General features: G+C 45.9%; 2 protein-coding genes across 2 annotated transcripts; one reads left to right on the plus strand and one right to left on the minus strand.

The window, feature by feature from the left end:
* Positions 1-261: 261 nt before the first annotated feature.
* Positions 262-4,115, plus strand: MYCFIDRAFT_179839 (uncharacterized protein; the record flags this gene model as incomplete). The annotated part of the gene is made up of 21 exons (XM_007933852.1): positions 262-275; positions 319-459; positions 485-582; positions 617-769; positions 801-866; positions 892-993; positions 1,027-1,052; positions 1,128-1,837; positions 1,871-1,952; positions 2,006-2,069; positions 2,094-2,211; positions 2,232-2,343; positions 2,386-2,409; positions 2,439-2,515; positions 2,547-2,690; positions 2,717-2,794; positions 2,844-2,884; positions 2,933-3,136; positions 3,162-3,821; positions 3,853-4,004; positions 4,086-4,115. 21 exons carry the CDS (start codon positions 262-264, stop codon positions 4,113-4,115), a joined length of 3,096 nt encoding a protein of 1,031 aa, XP_007932043.1.
* Positions 4,116-11,936: 7,821 nt separating this feature from the next.
* On the minus strand, positions 11,937-13,740 carry MYCFIDRAFT_205450 (glycoside hydrolase family 13 protein; the record flags this gene model as incomplete). The annotated part of the gene is made up of 1 exon (XM_007933853.1): positions 11,937-13,740. One exon carries the CDS (start codon positions 13,738-13,740, stop codon positions 12,232-12,234), a length of 1,509 nt encoding a protein of 502 aa, XP_007932044.1. The 3' UTR covers positions 11,937-12,231.
* Positions 13,741-13,953: the final 213 nt, after the last annotated feature.

Consider the following 13,953-nt stretch of genomic DNA (forward strand, 5'->3'; position numbering starts at 1 on the left):
ATGCGCTCTTGCCGTAGTGGTCGTCTTGGCGGCGTCGCTTCTCCGCGCCACTGCCACCGCCACTGCCACCGCCTCCGCTCCGTCTGTCGGCGCGGAATGGCGATCTCGAGCCTGAGCGATCTCTTCTGAATGGCGAGCGCGAGCGCGAGCGCGAGCGATCACGTGTGTCTCTGTCTGTGCCGTATCCGTTGAAGTGGGCGTTCCTATCGGACATCAGAGCGTCCCTTCCCCTGCCCGCCGGGCGCGAGTGCGAAGCTCGAGATGAAGACGTCTGAGTGTGTCTGGGCGAGGTATTAACAGTGGTGCTGGCATATCGAGGCGCGTTCTTTGTAACCTTCTCCCCGTCTCTGCTGCCGCTGCGGCTGCGGCTGCTGATCTCGCCCTCGGAGAGCGACGGCGAGCGCGGACTCATCTTGCCAAGTCCAGTCGTACTCGCACTGATCTCCCAGACGCCGCCCTGTGCGCAATGTGTTCAAATGGTTAGCAATCGTGATCACCGCCAAAATCCTCGCTCTTGGCTCCCGCACAGATGTGATGGAAGCAGTGTGGACGGTATCTCACAGGCTGATGGCTTCGCAGAGAGTCACGCTCTCCGTGAATTGACGACTGGTTGAAGGGAATTTGAAGGAAGAAGGCGCTGGGCTGCGCGCAGGAGGTGCTTGCTGGGAATACGGTGTGTGTCTGTGTCTGCGCAGAGTGGTTGCTCGCGTCAAGCGAAGGCAGGAGTCAGAGCCTGCGAACGCCGACGGACTTCGCTTGCCGACGCCGGGTCATGATCACGTGCAGATATGCTGACTAAGCATTGCACTCTTTGTGTCTCTCGAAGCAACATCCCCTCTTCTCGAACGCTCCTACATTCCGCCAACGTGGAAATGCATGTTCTATCGACAGGCTACTTGGTGATCAATGTGGAGAGCATCAGAGAGGCAAGATGGAGAAGCGATAGCCACGGAGTCTGCTGGCTCTATCAGCATCAGCTGATAGTCGTGCTGAGTGAATAACAGGTGGCTGCCTGTTGATCACAAGCAATTGCAAACGCGCAAGCATTTTATGTCATATCGGATTTCCGCTGATTAGCTTCGACCTTGCCTTGAAATTAAATACGACCGACTTGGCTCAATCATAAGCTCGTCCTTGACCTTGACGAATCTAACACCACTCGAGGACAACATTGTTGTCTGCTACATTTGAACACAAATTCTCTCCGCCGTATAGCAATCGTCCCATCGCAATTCACATTCAATCCATTCTTCGTACAGTCCTGCGTCAACGACTCGTCCCCTTTGAAGCAACGCCAGCTTCCTCAGATCACCACCAAATTTCCCCGGTCCAATCCCAACCTCATCTTTCGCAAGATGTATATCACTCAGCCTCCTCTCCCAATCAAGGTCTCGACCATCGATATTGACTCGAGGGCCTGCGCAAGACATTGCAAAGAACGCATGCTAGAAGAGAATTTCGATCTGGATTGGAAGCCGACCCACGAAGCTCTTGGCAAAGGTGTAAAGTTGGGAGAACTCATCGACGTCTTGCATGAGCGGGTCCGAAGCGTCTGTCCGTACTCGAAGCCTAGAGTGGATAGCCTTGGTGGCTTTGGCCTGACCATTGAACTGGCGGACGCTGAGGACGATGTCAAGCCTGGACGAGACACCTATGAGACACAGGAGGCCAGGGAGGCGCTAGGAGAGATCCAAGATCTTGCAGCGGAGAACGAAACGGAAGACTCGAAGCCTTTCTGTGTTCCACGCGGGCCACATGAGTCGCCAGTAGAGATGGGCTATGCCGCACTTCGTGCTATGGATGACGAGGATGAGAGCGAGTCGAGTGAGGACGAGATGTATACGCTCTAAGCAGAAGCAGAAGACAAAAGCCGATACATCGTCGTAATAGCATTTTTCATTCATCGACGCAACGCCTCGTTCCGCTCCAGTACATCTTGCTTTCCAACTCATGTTGCCTTTCCTGCTGCTATGCTAATTCTTAACTTTCGCTACATGTCCTTCAGTTCCTGAGAAGGTATCAAGTGAGAATGCCCAACCCGTCCGCCCACGCTTCAAATTCCTTTCTCTGTCTCGTCTGATTTGAGCGACCAGTGTCGATGGCTAGGGGGGCAACGTTTTGGAGCTTGATGGTCGAACTCGGGAAAGGAGATGTCGTTCCAGATTTCCATGTGGTCTTGATGGCCGCGAGACCGGTCTTCAGAGACTCGAGGTGACGGGTGCACACTGAAGTAATAATGTTGAGATTTGTCATTTCGTTGCTGGGATGGGGTTCTCCGAGGGAGAAGTGTTGGAGAGGGGATTGTATGGATTGCAGAAAGGATGGAAGGGCCAAAAGGTCGGCGTTGTCGATTCGGTCGATGCCTAGGTCGTTAAGACTTGACAGGGCTGGGCTGAACTCTTTCAGGATGTCTTCGTCCGCTGATGAGAGATGCAAAGTCTTCAGCTTCGATTAATCCATTCTCTGCGTCCGGGTCTTCAGGTTCTCGACTTTGTGTTCCTCCTCCAACGCTCCTGTGCCCCTTTCCCTTTTCAATCTGTCCTGAGCATAATAAGGTACCGTTCATCGGTTGTCTTGTTCCCACCCCATCCATGCATCGACAGCTTCAACCAGATTCTCCGGAACCCATGCCCAGATGCCCTCAATCCCGCCAATATAGTCCCATCGATAGTAGAAAGTGTCAATCAGCGGTCTCCGTAACCAATTCCAAGGCCAGCCTATGGATATCTGCCATGCATCGTTGCAGCACTTCCAACAGTTTGGCCATTGGACGAGGCATTGAAATAATAATATTGTGCAGACTCCGATCGTACGTACGAAGATATTCATTTAGTATTGCTTAGGGATCGATGGGCAGCTAGGGCTCGGGCGGGGGCTCGGGGAAGTGGCGAGGGCTTGTAATAGGTAAGTGCTCTGAGACGCCAGTCTGCAGGAGAGGCCGCCAATCAAGACCTGCAGGCAACTGCTGTGGATTTGTTCATAGTACATGCCGTGATAGGTTTTCGCAGCGCATTGCGATCGCGCAGCGCTCGTACAACTGAGTGCAATGTCTGTCCCGTCGAGTTAACATTCATTACACCTCCGAAGAACACTGGAACCATCAGCCCCAAGGAGAGCTTGACACCGATGCTGGAGGGTTAGGGAAAACACCAGTAACTAAGCCTCGAGCAGTTACAGCTCAGTCTTTGACATGCAGAGGCATGGTGGGCAGCAGCAGCAGCAGCGAAGGCGACGAAGGCAGTCGGAAGCCGGACTGAGAAGGTCGACAAGTTCATCAGAAGTGCAATATACGCCGCCCGGTCCTGATGACGAAGAGGGACGGAGAATACGCCCCGGGGGAACCACTGATCCGAGACCACCAACGAACCCACGGCCCCGTCCAAAGCCAAGCACGCCTTCGCCTGAGACCTGTCGGTACATCTCTGAGCAAGTGTCCGAATCAACAGCGAGCGCCAACACTAGCAACACTTTGGGCTACCTCAGTGATTATGGCTCTCTCGCGGGTCCTTCTGGAACGTCAAGCTTGACAGCAGATCTCGATCAACTGTCCATATCAGGTCCAGCAAGCAATCTCTTCGGGGTTCGGGATGCCCGGTTCTTCGAGATTGGACGTGTCTTCACGATTCCAGGGGACGGCGTGGACCAGCGTTTCCAAAATTATGTCGTAGTCCAAAAACTCGAACAGAACCAATGCCTTGTACTTCCAATAACCACATATGGCCGTCAAGGTGTCGCTAAGACAGGTGTTGTGAAGGCCAACCACGGCACCATCTACCATGGTTCACGAGTGCCAGAGCCACGATCCGACGAGCGACCACATCGTGGGGAAGAGGTCGAGCTCTCAAGCTGCAGTCAGGCAGCCATCTGCAATGGCCATCCAAGCTTCGCAAGCGCAAGCTGCGTACCAGCGAATGCTCAGGGAAGGGTTCACACAGTATCAAGCGGTCGCAGCTATGGCGCGAAGCCTCCAGGAAAGGGATCCTAGTCTGTCTCGGGAAGGCGCCGTGGCCGCAGCAATAGGCAGGCTACGGTATCGAGGATCGTAGACGTGTAGAAACGGTCTTAACCAGAATACCAGCCTGTAGCGTGTTCAAGCCGGGTCTCCGCCATTGTAAAGCAGATTCAAGAGCATCCGAACTTCCATTAGAGCAGTCGTGAAAGAGGAGGTGGTCTGCGAATTATCAGGGATAGATGACTCGGACAATCTGCCTCTAGAGCCTTGATATTGTGGAATTTTTCAAGCGACGAAACCTGAGCATAGAAGTTGATTACTGAGTACTCACTAGTCAGCGGCTGTAATCATAATCATAGTTAATAATAAGTGAGTAATTAGTAATTATAATTACGTAATTATATAATTAGTACCTATAGTAATGCTTAGGGTTAAGAACGAGGTAGATCTATAGGCGGTCGTTACTATCGATAGCGCCTAAGACTAAGTATAAGTCCGGTAATAGTCCTTCCTCTTCTACCTCTTCTAGTATAGCTAATTCTAATAGTACCTTAGCAACCCCTGTTTTTATCTAGTTCTTCGAGTACTCGTTTATACGAATATAGTTACTACTTATATATATACGGTCCTATCGAGTAGTACGGCGGCTTATACTAAAGGTCCTCTCTAACTCGGCGGATATAGTAAAGGCTAACAATATATTAATAGCTAGTTACTATAACGCTGCATCGTAGGTCTTCTACTATTAAATCTACTAGTTAATAGGACTTATTATAACTAGCTTCTCGAGGCTAACTAGTAGCAGTACTATTAGACTAGCATAAATAAAGGCTTCGAAGGGGTCCTAATTAGTAGCAACTAGGTTAGTTTGAGACTTAATTTGCTAGCGCTTAAGGTCCGATAGTCCTTTAAATAAGCGCTATAGCGTAGACAGTAGTTAATAGCTACGTCCGAAGCGTGTCTTATAGTCCTTCTAAAGCGCTATAGACTGCAACAAGGTAGTGTCTATATCTACCGCTAAGCGGCCTCTAAGCTAGGCAAGTCGTCGGCTTGGATATAGCAAGACTATAGTAACATATAGAGGGCTCTTCTAGTTAAGGTCGTAGTACTTGTCGAATAGCACTCTAGCTATATTAATAGACCTAATAAGGACCTTGCGGTAGGCGTTCTTACTAGCTAAGCGAAGGAAATAGCTTCTTAGGTATTCTATAGACTCTTAATATATATCGAATGTAATAGTATAGCCTTAGAGCCGAAGAGTAACCTCTTTAAATAGACTAAGAAACTTCCGTATATAGGTAAGGACCTTCTAGTCGTCGTCGGCTAAGCTAAACTCGCGTAGGTACGGTATTCTATCGAAGAAGGTGTTTAAGATTAGCCTAGTTTAAATAGCCTCTTCTATTATTAGAAGCTAGCTATTCTAGCGTGTTTTACCGGGGATCTTTAGCACTATATATAGCAGTTGTAGCTAGGCCTTATAGACCTCTTAGAAGATGTTGTTATTATCGTTCTTATGTAGAAGCTTAGCGAGTGCGAATAACCGTTATAATAGACCTTGTTTAATAAAGGACTTAATATCTATATCGAGCTACCTCGAGATTAAGACGCTATCGCTATCGTTGCTAAGCACTTAGTTAAAGTCCTTACTCTTAGCAGCCTCTACATCCTTAGCAAACATAAAGGCTATAGTTATACGGTTAAGAATATAGCTAATATAGCGGAGGCGGCGGTTCTTCTAGGAGTAGCCTTGCGAGTCTAGGAAGCGCTTAATAGCGGCACTAAGTGTATTGTTATTAGAGCCGCTATTAGTCGTTATCTAGCTAAGTTTGCTAGCTATCTCGAAGGTTAAGAAGCAAGGCAGGACACTCTTAGCAAGGAAGTCGCTAGTATAAGAGCTAGGTAGAAGTTATAGCAAATCTAGTAGTATTTAGACTAGGCGGCCCTATAGGTTGATATACTAGCAATTAACGGCTTAGAAGAACTTATAGCTATACTAAGACTTCTATATATTAGTACAAAAGTAAATACAACTAAGCGCTGCTAATAGTGCTTATTTGACCCCTTCTCGCTAGCTCTCGAAGTTATATAGAATACGAGGAAACAGTAAAGTATAGCTCTTAAGAAGAACCTCCTCTATATATAGATTAACCGTTAGTATAAGGTCCTTAAATTCCTTCGTAACTAGCGTAGTATAAGCGATACTATTAGCTATTGCAAAGCGAGCGAGGGCGTATCTAAACTTGTCCTTATCCGTAGCGCCTTTAAGTATATTCGTCGTCTTATCCGACTTAATAGAGCCTTGCTTCTTCTATAGCGCCGAGAGGTTAATCTTCGTCTGCTTCTTATAAGTACCTTTAAGCTTCCGTTTCTTAATGCCGACGAATATAAAGTGCTTCTTAGCTAGGTACTAAGGCGCGTTACTAGAATTAGACGCGTACCGATTAGAGTCGTTATCGTCGTAGTATATATAGTAGAATGCCTTATGCCTGCCTCTATCGACCTTTAAAGGCTCTCTATCTTTTAGTGCTCTCGCATGCGCCTATAACGCTAGATCTAGCTAGTTCCTGCCCCTTCTACGTTTCCTTAACTCGGTAACTATAGGCGGAGGTATCGGCTATACTATATTCGAGGACTGCGAGGTAGATAGTCGAATAGAATTAGAAGATTAAAGGAATAAGGTGTCCTCGTCTAGTATTAGAGACAGCGCTTTATTAGCTTTAGAGGATAGAAGATCGCTTAGATCGCTCGAATTTTTATAGAATAGTATCTAATCTAGCGGCTCGTTTTCCTATATTAATGCTTAGGTATTTACGTAATTTTCTAGTACTTTCTAAGTTGGTTTATACTTCTTACGTAGGTTATCTCGTATATCGAATATATTGTTGTCTTAAACCAAACAATAAATATCGAGATTTAAGTTTGCTAGCGTACGGCTAAGCCGTCCGGACCTTGCCGTCCGTATTAAGCGAAGCTTATCTATTAGGCTTAGCTAGACCCTAAAGTGCTAATATAACGCGATAGGTAGGTGCAATAGCAAGCTCGAATACTAATGTCTACGACTAATTATACCTAATTAATAACAACAACCTTACTATCGCCGGTAGTACTATCGCTATCGATTAGACGGTATAGAACCCTATCGATCCGATCCTTAAATAGCGTCTACCGTATCGGATACTACGATTTTAGCCCGAGAAAGCACTCTTCTAAGTAGAAGCATAGTTTTCTACTAAACTTAAAGTAGCGACGAGAACCTAGCGCTATATATCTTCCTTTCTAGTCGATGCCCTTACTTACTTGTTAAATACTATTAGCTATACGCTCCTAGTATTCCTTGGCCCTTCGAACGATCTCCGACGTATACCGAAGGCTCTTTGTCGTCTTCCTTATAACCCTCCGATATAGCAACTATAAGCCCTCCTTTTCTGCCTCTCTAATATACTACTCGAAGTAGGTTTTTATAAATGTCGGGCGCTAGATTTTTAGATGTCGGGAGGCTAATGCCTTAGGCGAGACTTAGCAGATAGATTTGTTAGCGGAAACTATACAAAATAATCGCGCCTATCTCTACTATTATATATTAACCTCGACCTACCGAAATCGTGTCGCCTTACCTAGTATAGATAGTATACCGCCTTCTACTGCCGCTAGCTACGAAGGCGCCTTTCTTAACGATCTAGACTACTTCCTCGACGACTATTTAACGTAGGCGGACGCGTAATATAATGCCGCCGGCGCTAATAAAGATAGTAATAAAGGTAGTAATAGCGAGGGCGTAGAAGAGCCGGAATACTTCGAAGGCCTTAATCTATCGTTTCGAGGTCTAGCGACCGCCGCCGAATATACACTAATCGCGATACCTCCTAATACTATATACGATAGTTATATAGAAGCGTACGAGGCGCTAATGCAATTTAGTAAGGTTAAGGGTTTTGCGTAGATTAAGGCTAGCGATACGAAGAAGGTAGATAGTATCGAGTAGAAGGTTCCTTTAAAGTATAACAAAGGCCTTAGTCGTCGTCGATTAAAGGGTAGACGGAAGAAGGAAGGTAACGAGGAAGCGCCTACGCCGAAGAAGGTAAAGATAATAATACTAACTAGCGAGCCGTATAAGGCGACGATTAACCTCGTTGCCGTCGATAAGACCTAGTATAATAGCTAGTAGACCTTTACATACGGTAAGCACCCTTAATACAACTATAGAGGCGTTAATTTAACCTTAATTGCTATCTATAGGCGCCGCAATCGAGGTAGCAAGGTAAGAGACTTCCTTATTAACGCCCGCAGTTGCGGCGTATCTCCTAAACAGGTCCTTAAGATAACCTTTAATTACTTTGTTAGTAATAGCGACGAGTTGTCGAAGACAGGTCTAGTAATATGCGATATTTATAACGAATAGGCGAAGATTAGAGCCTTGAATTTAAATAGCTATATACCTGTTAATCGAGTGCTTTAGATACTCGAGAAAGATAGCTTCTAGTACGCCTATCGGACGGACGACGACTAGCGACTTACTGCCTTATTCTTCGCCTGTCCTAATATAGTACAGATTTATAAGGAGGCTAGCTATGTCCTTATTATCGACTGCACCTATAAGACTAACAAGTACAAATTGCCGCTTCTCGCTATCAACTTTATAACTTCTATAGGCTAGACCTTTCTATTAGCATACTACCTTATAATAGGCGAGAAGGAGTCTAACTATCGCTTCGCCTACGAGAGCCTCAATTAGATATCTAAGGAGTTAGAATTAGACAATCTAGCGGTTATCTTCTACGATAGAGACAGAGCCGAAATAAACGCCTTAGAAGCTATATATCTAGGCGTACTAATATACCTATATATATAGCATATAGATACTAATATAGAGGCGTACGTAATAGACAAGCTCGGTCGAGTAAGTGTTAATAGACGGTAGCGCTCTTCGGAAATAGCAGAAGACTTCCTTGCCTTCTATCGACGTTATATTAACTCGCTAACTAAAGCCGAGTTTAATACTAACTGCCTAGAAATGAAGCAATACGTACTATAACTGCTATCTTGGCAAGAGTGTGTTATATACCTTAATTAGCAATAGTAGCCTTATAAGACGAAGTATGTAAAGGCCTAGACTAACGACCTTCTTTACTATAGCTTCCGGACAACGTCGCCTGCTAAGAGCGGCTATGCTAGACTTAAGGGCTAGTTAGGCTCTATACGCAACGATATCTTTACGCTTATTGTTAAGATAGCGGCCTTCTTTAACGCATATACGCGGAGATATATCGCTATAAAGGGCAGGCTATAGAACACTATATCTACGGCCTTCTTAGACAAGCCGTTGTTATAGAAGCTTACTCTCGCTATTAACAACAAAGGCCTTAACCTCTTCTGCTAGCAACAAGCTAAGATTGAGGCCGAGTTGGCTTAGAAGGCGTTAGATCCGGACTATACAATGTCTACTTGCTTACATACCTTCCGGAAGACAATAGGTGCGCCGTATAGTTACGAGATATTGCTATTTGTTAATAGCCGCTTGCTAACCCCTATGCCGCTTCTAGACCTATTTAACGCCTTCTACTATATTCTAGGCGGCTAGTCGCCTAAGCGACTTGCTAACTATGTTATTAATCTATAGGTTAGGCGCTATAAGAGACAACTTCGCGCTTAGCTATTATACGCAGCTAACACTAGCGAATACGGCACTTAACGAGACCCTTCGAGGCATAAGCATATATATCCTAAATATACAGCAACTCAACTCGCACGCCGCAACGGTAAACCTGTCCGTCTAATTTAGTTAAATGCGCCTTCTTAAGCGACTTAGAAGAAGCTAAAGGGTTGTAGTTGCTAGCCGTCGAAGAACAGGCACTATAGCACTGCTAGTTATAGTTGTAAGAAGGGCAAGTTAGGCTCTAATAGATACTATACCTTCTATTGCTACGGAGATATTATATGCGACAATATAGATCTAGCGACAGTAAGGCCGACATAACAATAACAACTAGCCGCTATTATAGAAGAAGACAAGATTAACAAGTTAACGAAGCTCGTTAAGCAACAGCAACAACAGCTACAAGGCCTTCTATAGGGCACTACGTAGCAAGGCCTCGTTGCTAACTAAATTCTTTACTACTAGCCCTAGTAACTGTACTAGGCGATGCTTCCGCCCTCCTTGCCTACTCCTATATACCAAGTTTCTTACTAAATTAGAAGGCAACAGCAGGCGAGTTACATATAGCCGTATATAACGTAGGGACCGAGAGGCAACCCGTAGAGCTACGAGAGGCTTTAGCAACTACAGTATTAGCAGCTATAGTTTAGTAGAGGCAACTACGCTCTAGGCCGCCTATAAGGACTCGCTATGCCTCCTCCGCTAGCACCGGTATACTTACTAAATTTGCTAGGCAGATAGGGTGCTAAGGGAGGAACAGAGGGTAAGGAAACTAGGTATCTACGAGCAAGCAACCCTCCGCGGAGCTAGCAGCGAGAACGGCCGCTATTTAGTTAAATACTAAGTCGATAGATTAGCGGAACTAACAAGCTAGCTTTAGCTTGCCTTATATAACAACTACGCTACTACTATATAAGATATTATTATTAAATTAAACATATATTAAGATATTATACTTCTTATCCTTAGCGCGCTTTACTATGTATTAATATATAGTATTGTTGTCGAGATATAGACGCCGGAAGGTGTTAGAAATTAAGTGTTATGTTCTACCGGGTATACCTGCGCCCGACATTTAAAATTTCCGCGCCCGACATTTATTAAAACCCCTCGAAGTCCTTCTATGCCACTTCTTTAATAAAGGACAGTATACCCTACCTCCTTCTTAGGCTCTTTATAGTAACTTCTTCTATACGTATGCACCTTCTATACTACATACTACTATTACTTTCATTCTCTTTATAGTTTAGCGGCTTGCAGAAGTCTTCTATAAAGAGCCTAAGGACAAATATCGCAAATACTGCAGGTTAAGCGTTATGCCTACTTAGATATAGGCCTATAGTATAACAACTACGCATTTTCAGCTAAAGTTATGTTAGAATCGCACCTACGCAGCGATATAGGCAATAGAACTGTTTATACACCTAAGATTATAATGTCAAAGATACGCAAATAAAAACTATAAAACAGTATCTCGTAAGAAACGCTATGCGAATAATGCCCGGATACCCTCTATACCGATACTAACAAGTCCCTCTTACAATAGACAAAATATACGCGGACCCTTAGAATTAGCCGCTTTACAACCTCTAAGTGTTAGCTAGGCGTAAATGTGTCGCGTTGCTAGGTCCTAAGCATAATCCGGTAGACTACCAATTCTAGCTAGAATCCGGCTGTTTCTATCGTCCGGGGCCTCTAGGCGCAATCTTCCTTCGAGGCTACCGCTAGGTCTAGAGCCCTTTCTACCTCTTAAATATTCTTTCTAGGACCTAAATATGTCTCGGAATAGGCTATAGTGTCCTGCATTCGATTGCTAGATATTATGCACCGCTAGTTATATGTCTTCTAGATATATAAGGATTACTACGTAGAACAACTAACTTTTGTCCTTAGACCCTTGCTAACGTAAGGAGTAGTAAGCAGGTATAGCATTAGTTAAAGATCCGATAGTAGAAGGTGCGTATTGTGCCTGCCGCTACTACTTGCGTCTATATAGGAAGAGGCTAAAACGGAGATAGAGTATACCGGCTTATTAGAAGTATAGCTAAGTAGGAGTAATATAAGAGTCGGTTTAGTTAAGAGTTAGATAAGTCGCTAGTACGTCCTTTAGTAACAGCTATAGGTAATAGCTTTGTAGTGCTAAGAAGGCCTTAGTTAACTAGTCGGAGGTCTATACTAGCGGTAGTAAGAGGTCTTCCTCTTAAGAAGATATAGACTTAGCAACCTATTCAAATTAGCGACCTCGTATACTAATGTTCGACTTACATACCTCTCGATAGACGTGCCCCATTTTAGGTATGTTGTTGTCTATAGAAACAGGAGGAAATAGTGCGAATTTGAAACCTTCTATAGGTGTAATATATACCCTAGTATTGCCTTGGAATAACCGACTGATTACTAACTATAGTCACTAATCACTCACTCCATAATCATAATCGTAGTCACATATGATTACAGTAACTAGTGATTATTGGTAATCAATAATCAACAACTATGAACCTGAGAGAGGTCACAAGTTTGCAGCCAAGCTCGTTTGATCGGTCGCGGCTTATGTTATATTGTGATGATGCACGTATCAGCATCGAAGCGCAGACACTGGTAGGCTAAGTCCACCTCCTGCCACTTATTATGCCTCGTTGTATATGTCATTGTCGAATTCGACCGGGAAGCGATCCCGCCCTTCGGCATCTCTCTTCACCCAGATGGCAACGCTGACGCCGGGGCACCTGAAGTCGCCGAGGCCGTCTTCGCCAATGGTAACCTCGCCCTGTTCCCAGCCGAGAACATCAGTCCACACTTCACCTCGATGCATCTCTCCAACGAACATCCGAAGACTTCCAGGGCCTTTATTGCTCATCACGCATGCCAAGCCAGCTGGATGTTCTGCAGTGCCGAGTCGGGTGAAACCAATGCAATTGGGATCATCTAGATACTCATCTTGACGACCGTAGGCGTAGAGCTTGCGGGCGAGCGCCATGTCCGGAATCTTTCCAGATGCAGCTGGAGGCTCCGGACTATCACCCTTCATGCCGTACAGGTCGCCATAGAAAAGACAAGGATATCCGGCATCTTGAAGGAGAATCAATGCGTATGCTAGAGGCTTGAAGAAACCTTCAATCTTGGTGTCCATAGTCTGGCCTGGTTGCGTGTCGTGATTCATGACCACTGTGACGGAGTTTACTGGATCTCGCTTGGTCAGAGAATTGTCGAAGACGGTCCTGAGATCGGCGTCAGGTGTTGTGCTTAGCCGATTGAAGTTGTAGAGGAGCGGCGCATCGAATAAGCTGAACTTTCGATCCATGGCATCCAACCACTTTAACATGTTTTCTGTGTCTCCGGTCCAGAATTCTCCCACCATGAAGATGGCGTCTCCGCATTTCGATCGTACGTGCTGCACCCAGTCGTTTGCGAATCGTTCCGAGAAGTGTTGCACTGCGTCTAACCTGAACCCCTTCAGACCGACTTCGTTGACGATCCATTCACCCCAGTTCTTCACATCCTCTTGCGTTTCCGGATGTGAGTAATCGACATCGGCGAACATCATGTAGTCGGCATTGCCCCCTTCATCATCGACACTCTCGCTCCAAGACTTGCCCTCCCCTTTGAGCTTGAAGATGGCATTCCTCTCGTTCTTAGCATCGTAGTCGGTGCCGGAAAAGTGGTACCAGTGGTACTTCTGCTTCGAGTATTTGTCCCCTCGGCCAGGAAAATCGAAGCCGAGCCAAGCGCTGATCTGGTATGGGTCTGTGACTTCTTTCGTCCTGTCGTCATTATCTACCTCCACGGCATGCGCCTTTTCTCTTTTGTCGGCGCCGGCCTTATGGTTGAGCACTGCGTCCCAGTAAAGACCAATCCCTAGTTCTTTGGCTTTGTTGCTGAGTTCAAGAAGCTCATCTTTGGTCCCCCATTTGGTCCGCACTGAGTTCTTCTGGTCGAATTCGCCAAGGTCATACAAATCATAGATATCGTACCCGTTGCCCTCGGGAGATGATGCCTTACAACCTGGAGGCAGCCACAGATTATCGATGCCGGCATTCTTCAGACTAGGCAATGCTTTAAGAAGACGTTGCCAGTGCTTGCCATCGGCCGGCACGTTCCACTCAAAGCCTTGAAGGAGAGTGGCGTTCTCAGGCATTTCGAGTTCTTCGCAATGAGAGAGGGTTAAGGAGAGAAGGAGCCGGAAGACCTTGCGGCATATTGAACGCAGGCGCCATTCATAGGTACTTCTAACTGCAGAGCTACAGTGAAGGTGGATACCATTCTCGTCAGTGGGCCAGAAGGGGGCGTAGTGTGAGAGCCTCAGCCGTCTTCGCGTGCGCCGACCTGCATAAACCGGGAGGGAGACGAG

Source organism: Pseudocercospora fijiensis (genome assembly GCF_000340215.1).
Source record: "Pseudocercospora fijiensis CIRAD86 unplaced genomic scaffold MYCFIscaffold_12, whole genome shotgun sequence".
In the NCBI taxonomy this organism is placed as follows: domain Eukaryota; kingdom Fungi; phylum Ascomycota; class Dothideomycetes; order Mycosphaerellales; family Mycosphaerellaceae; genus Pseudocercospora; species Pseudocercospora fijiensis.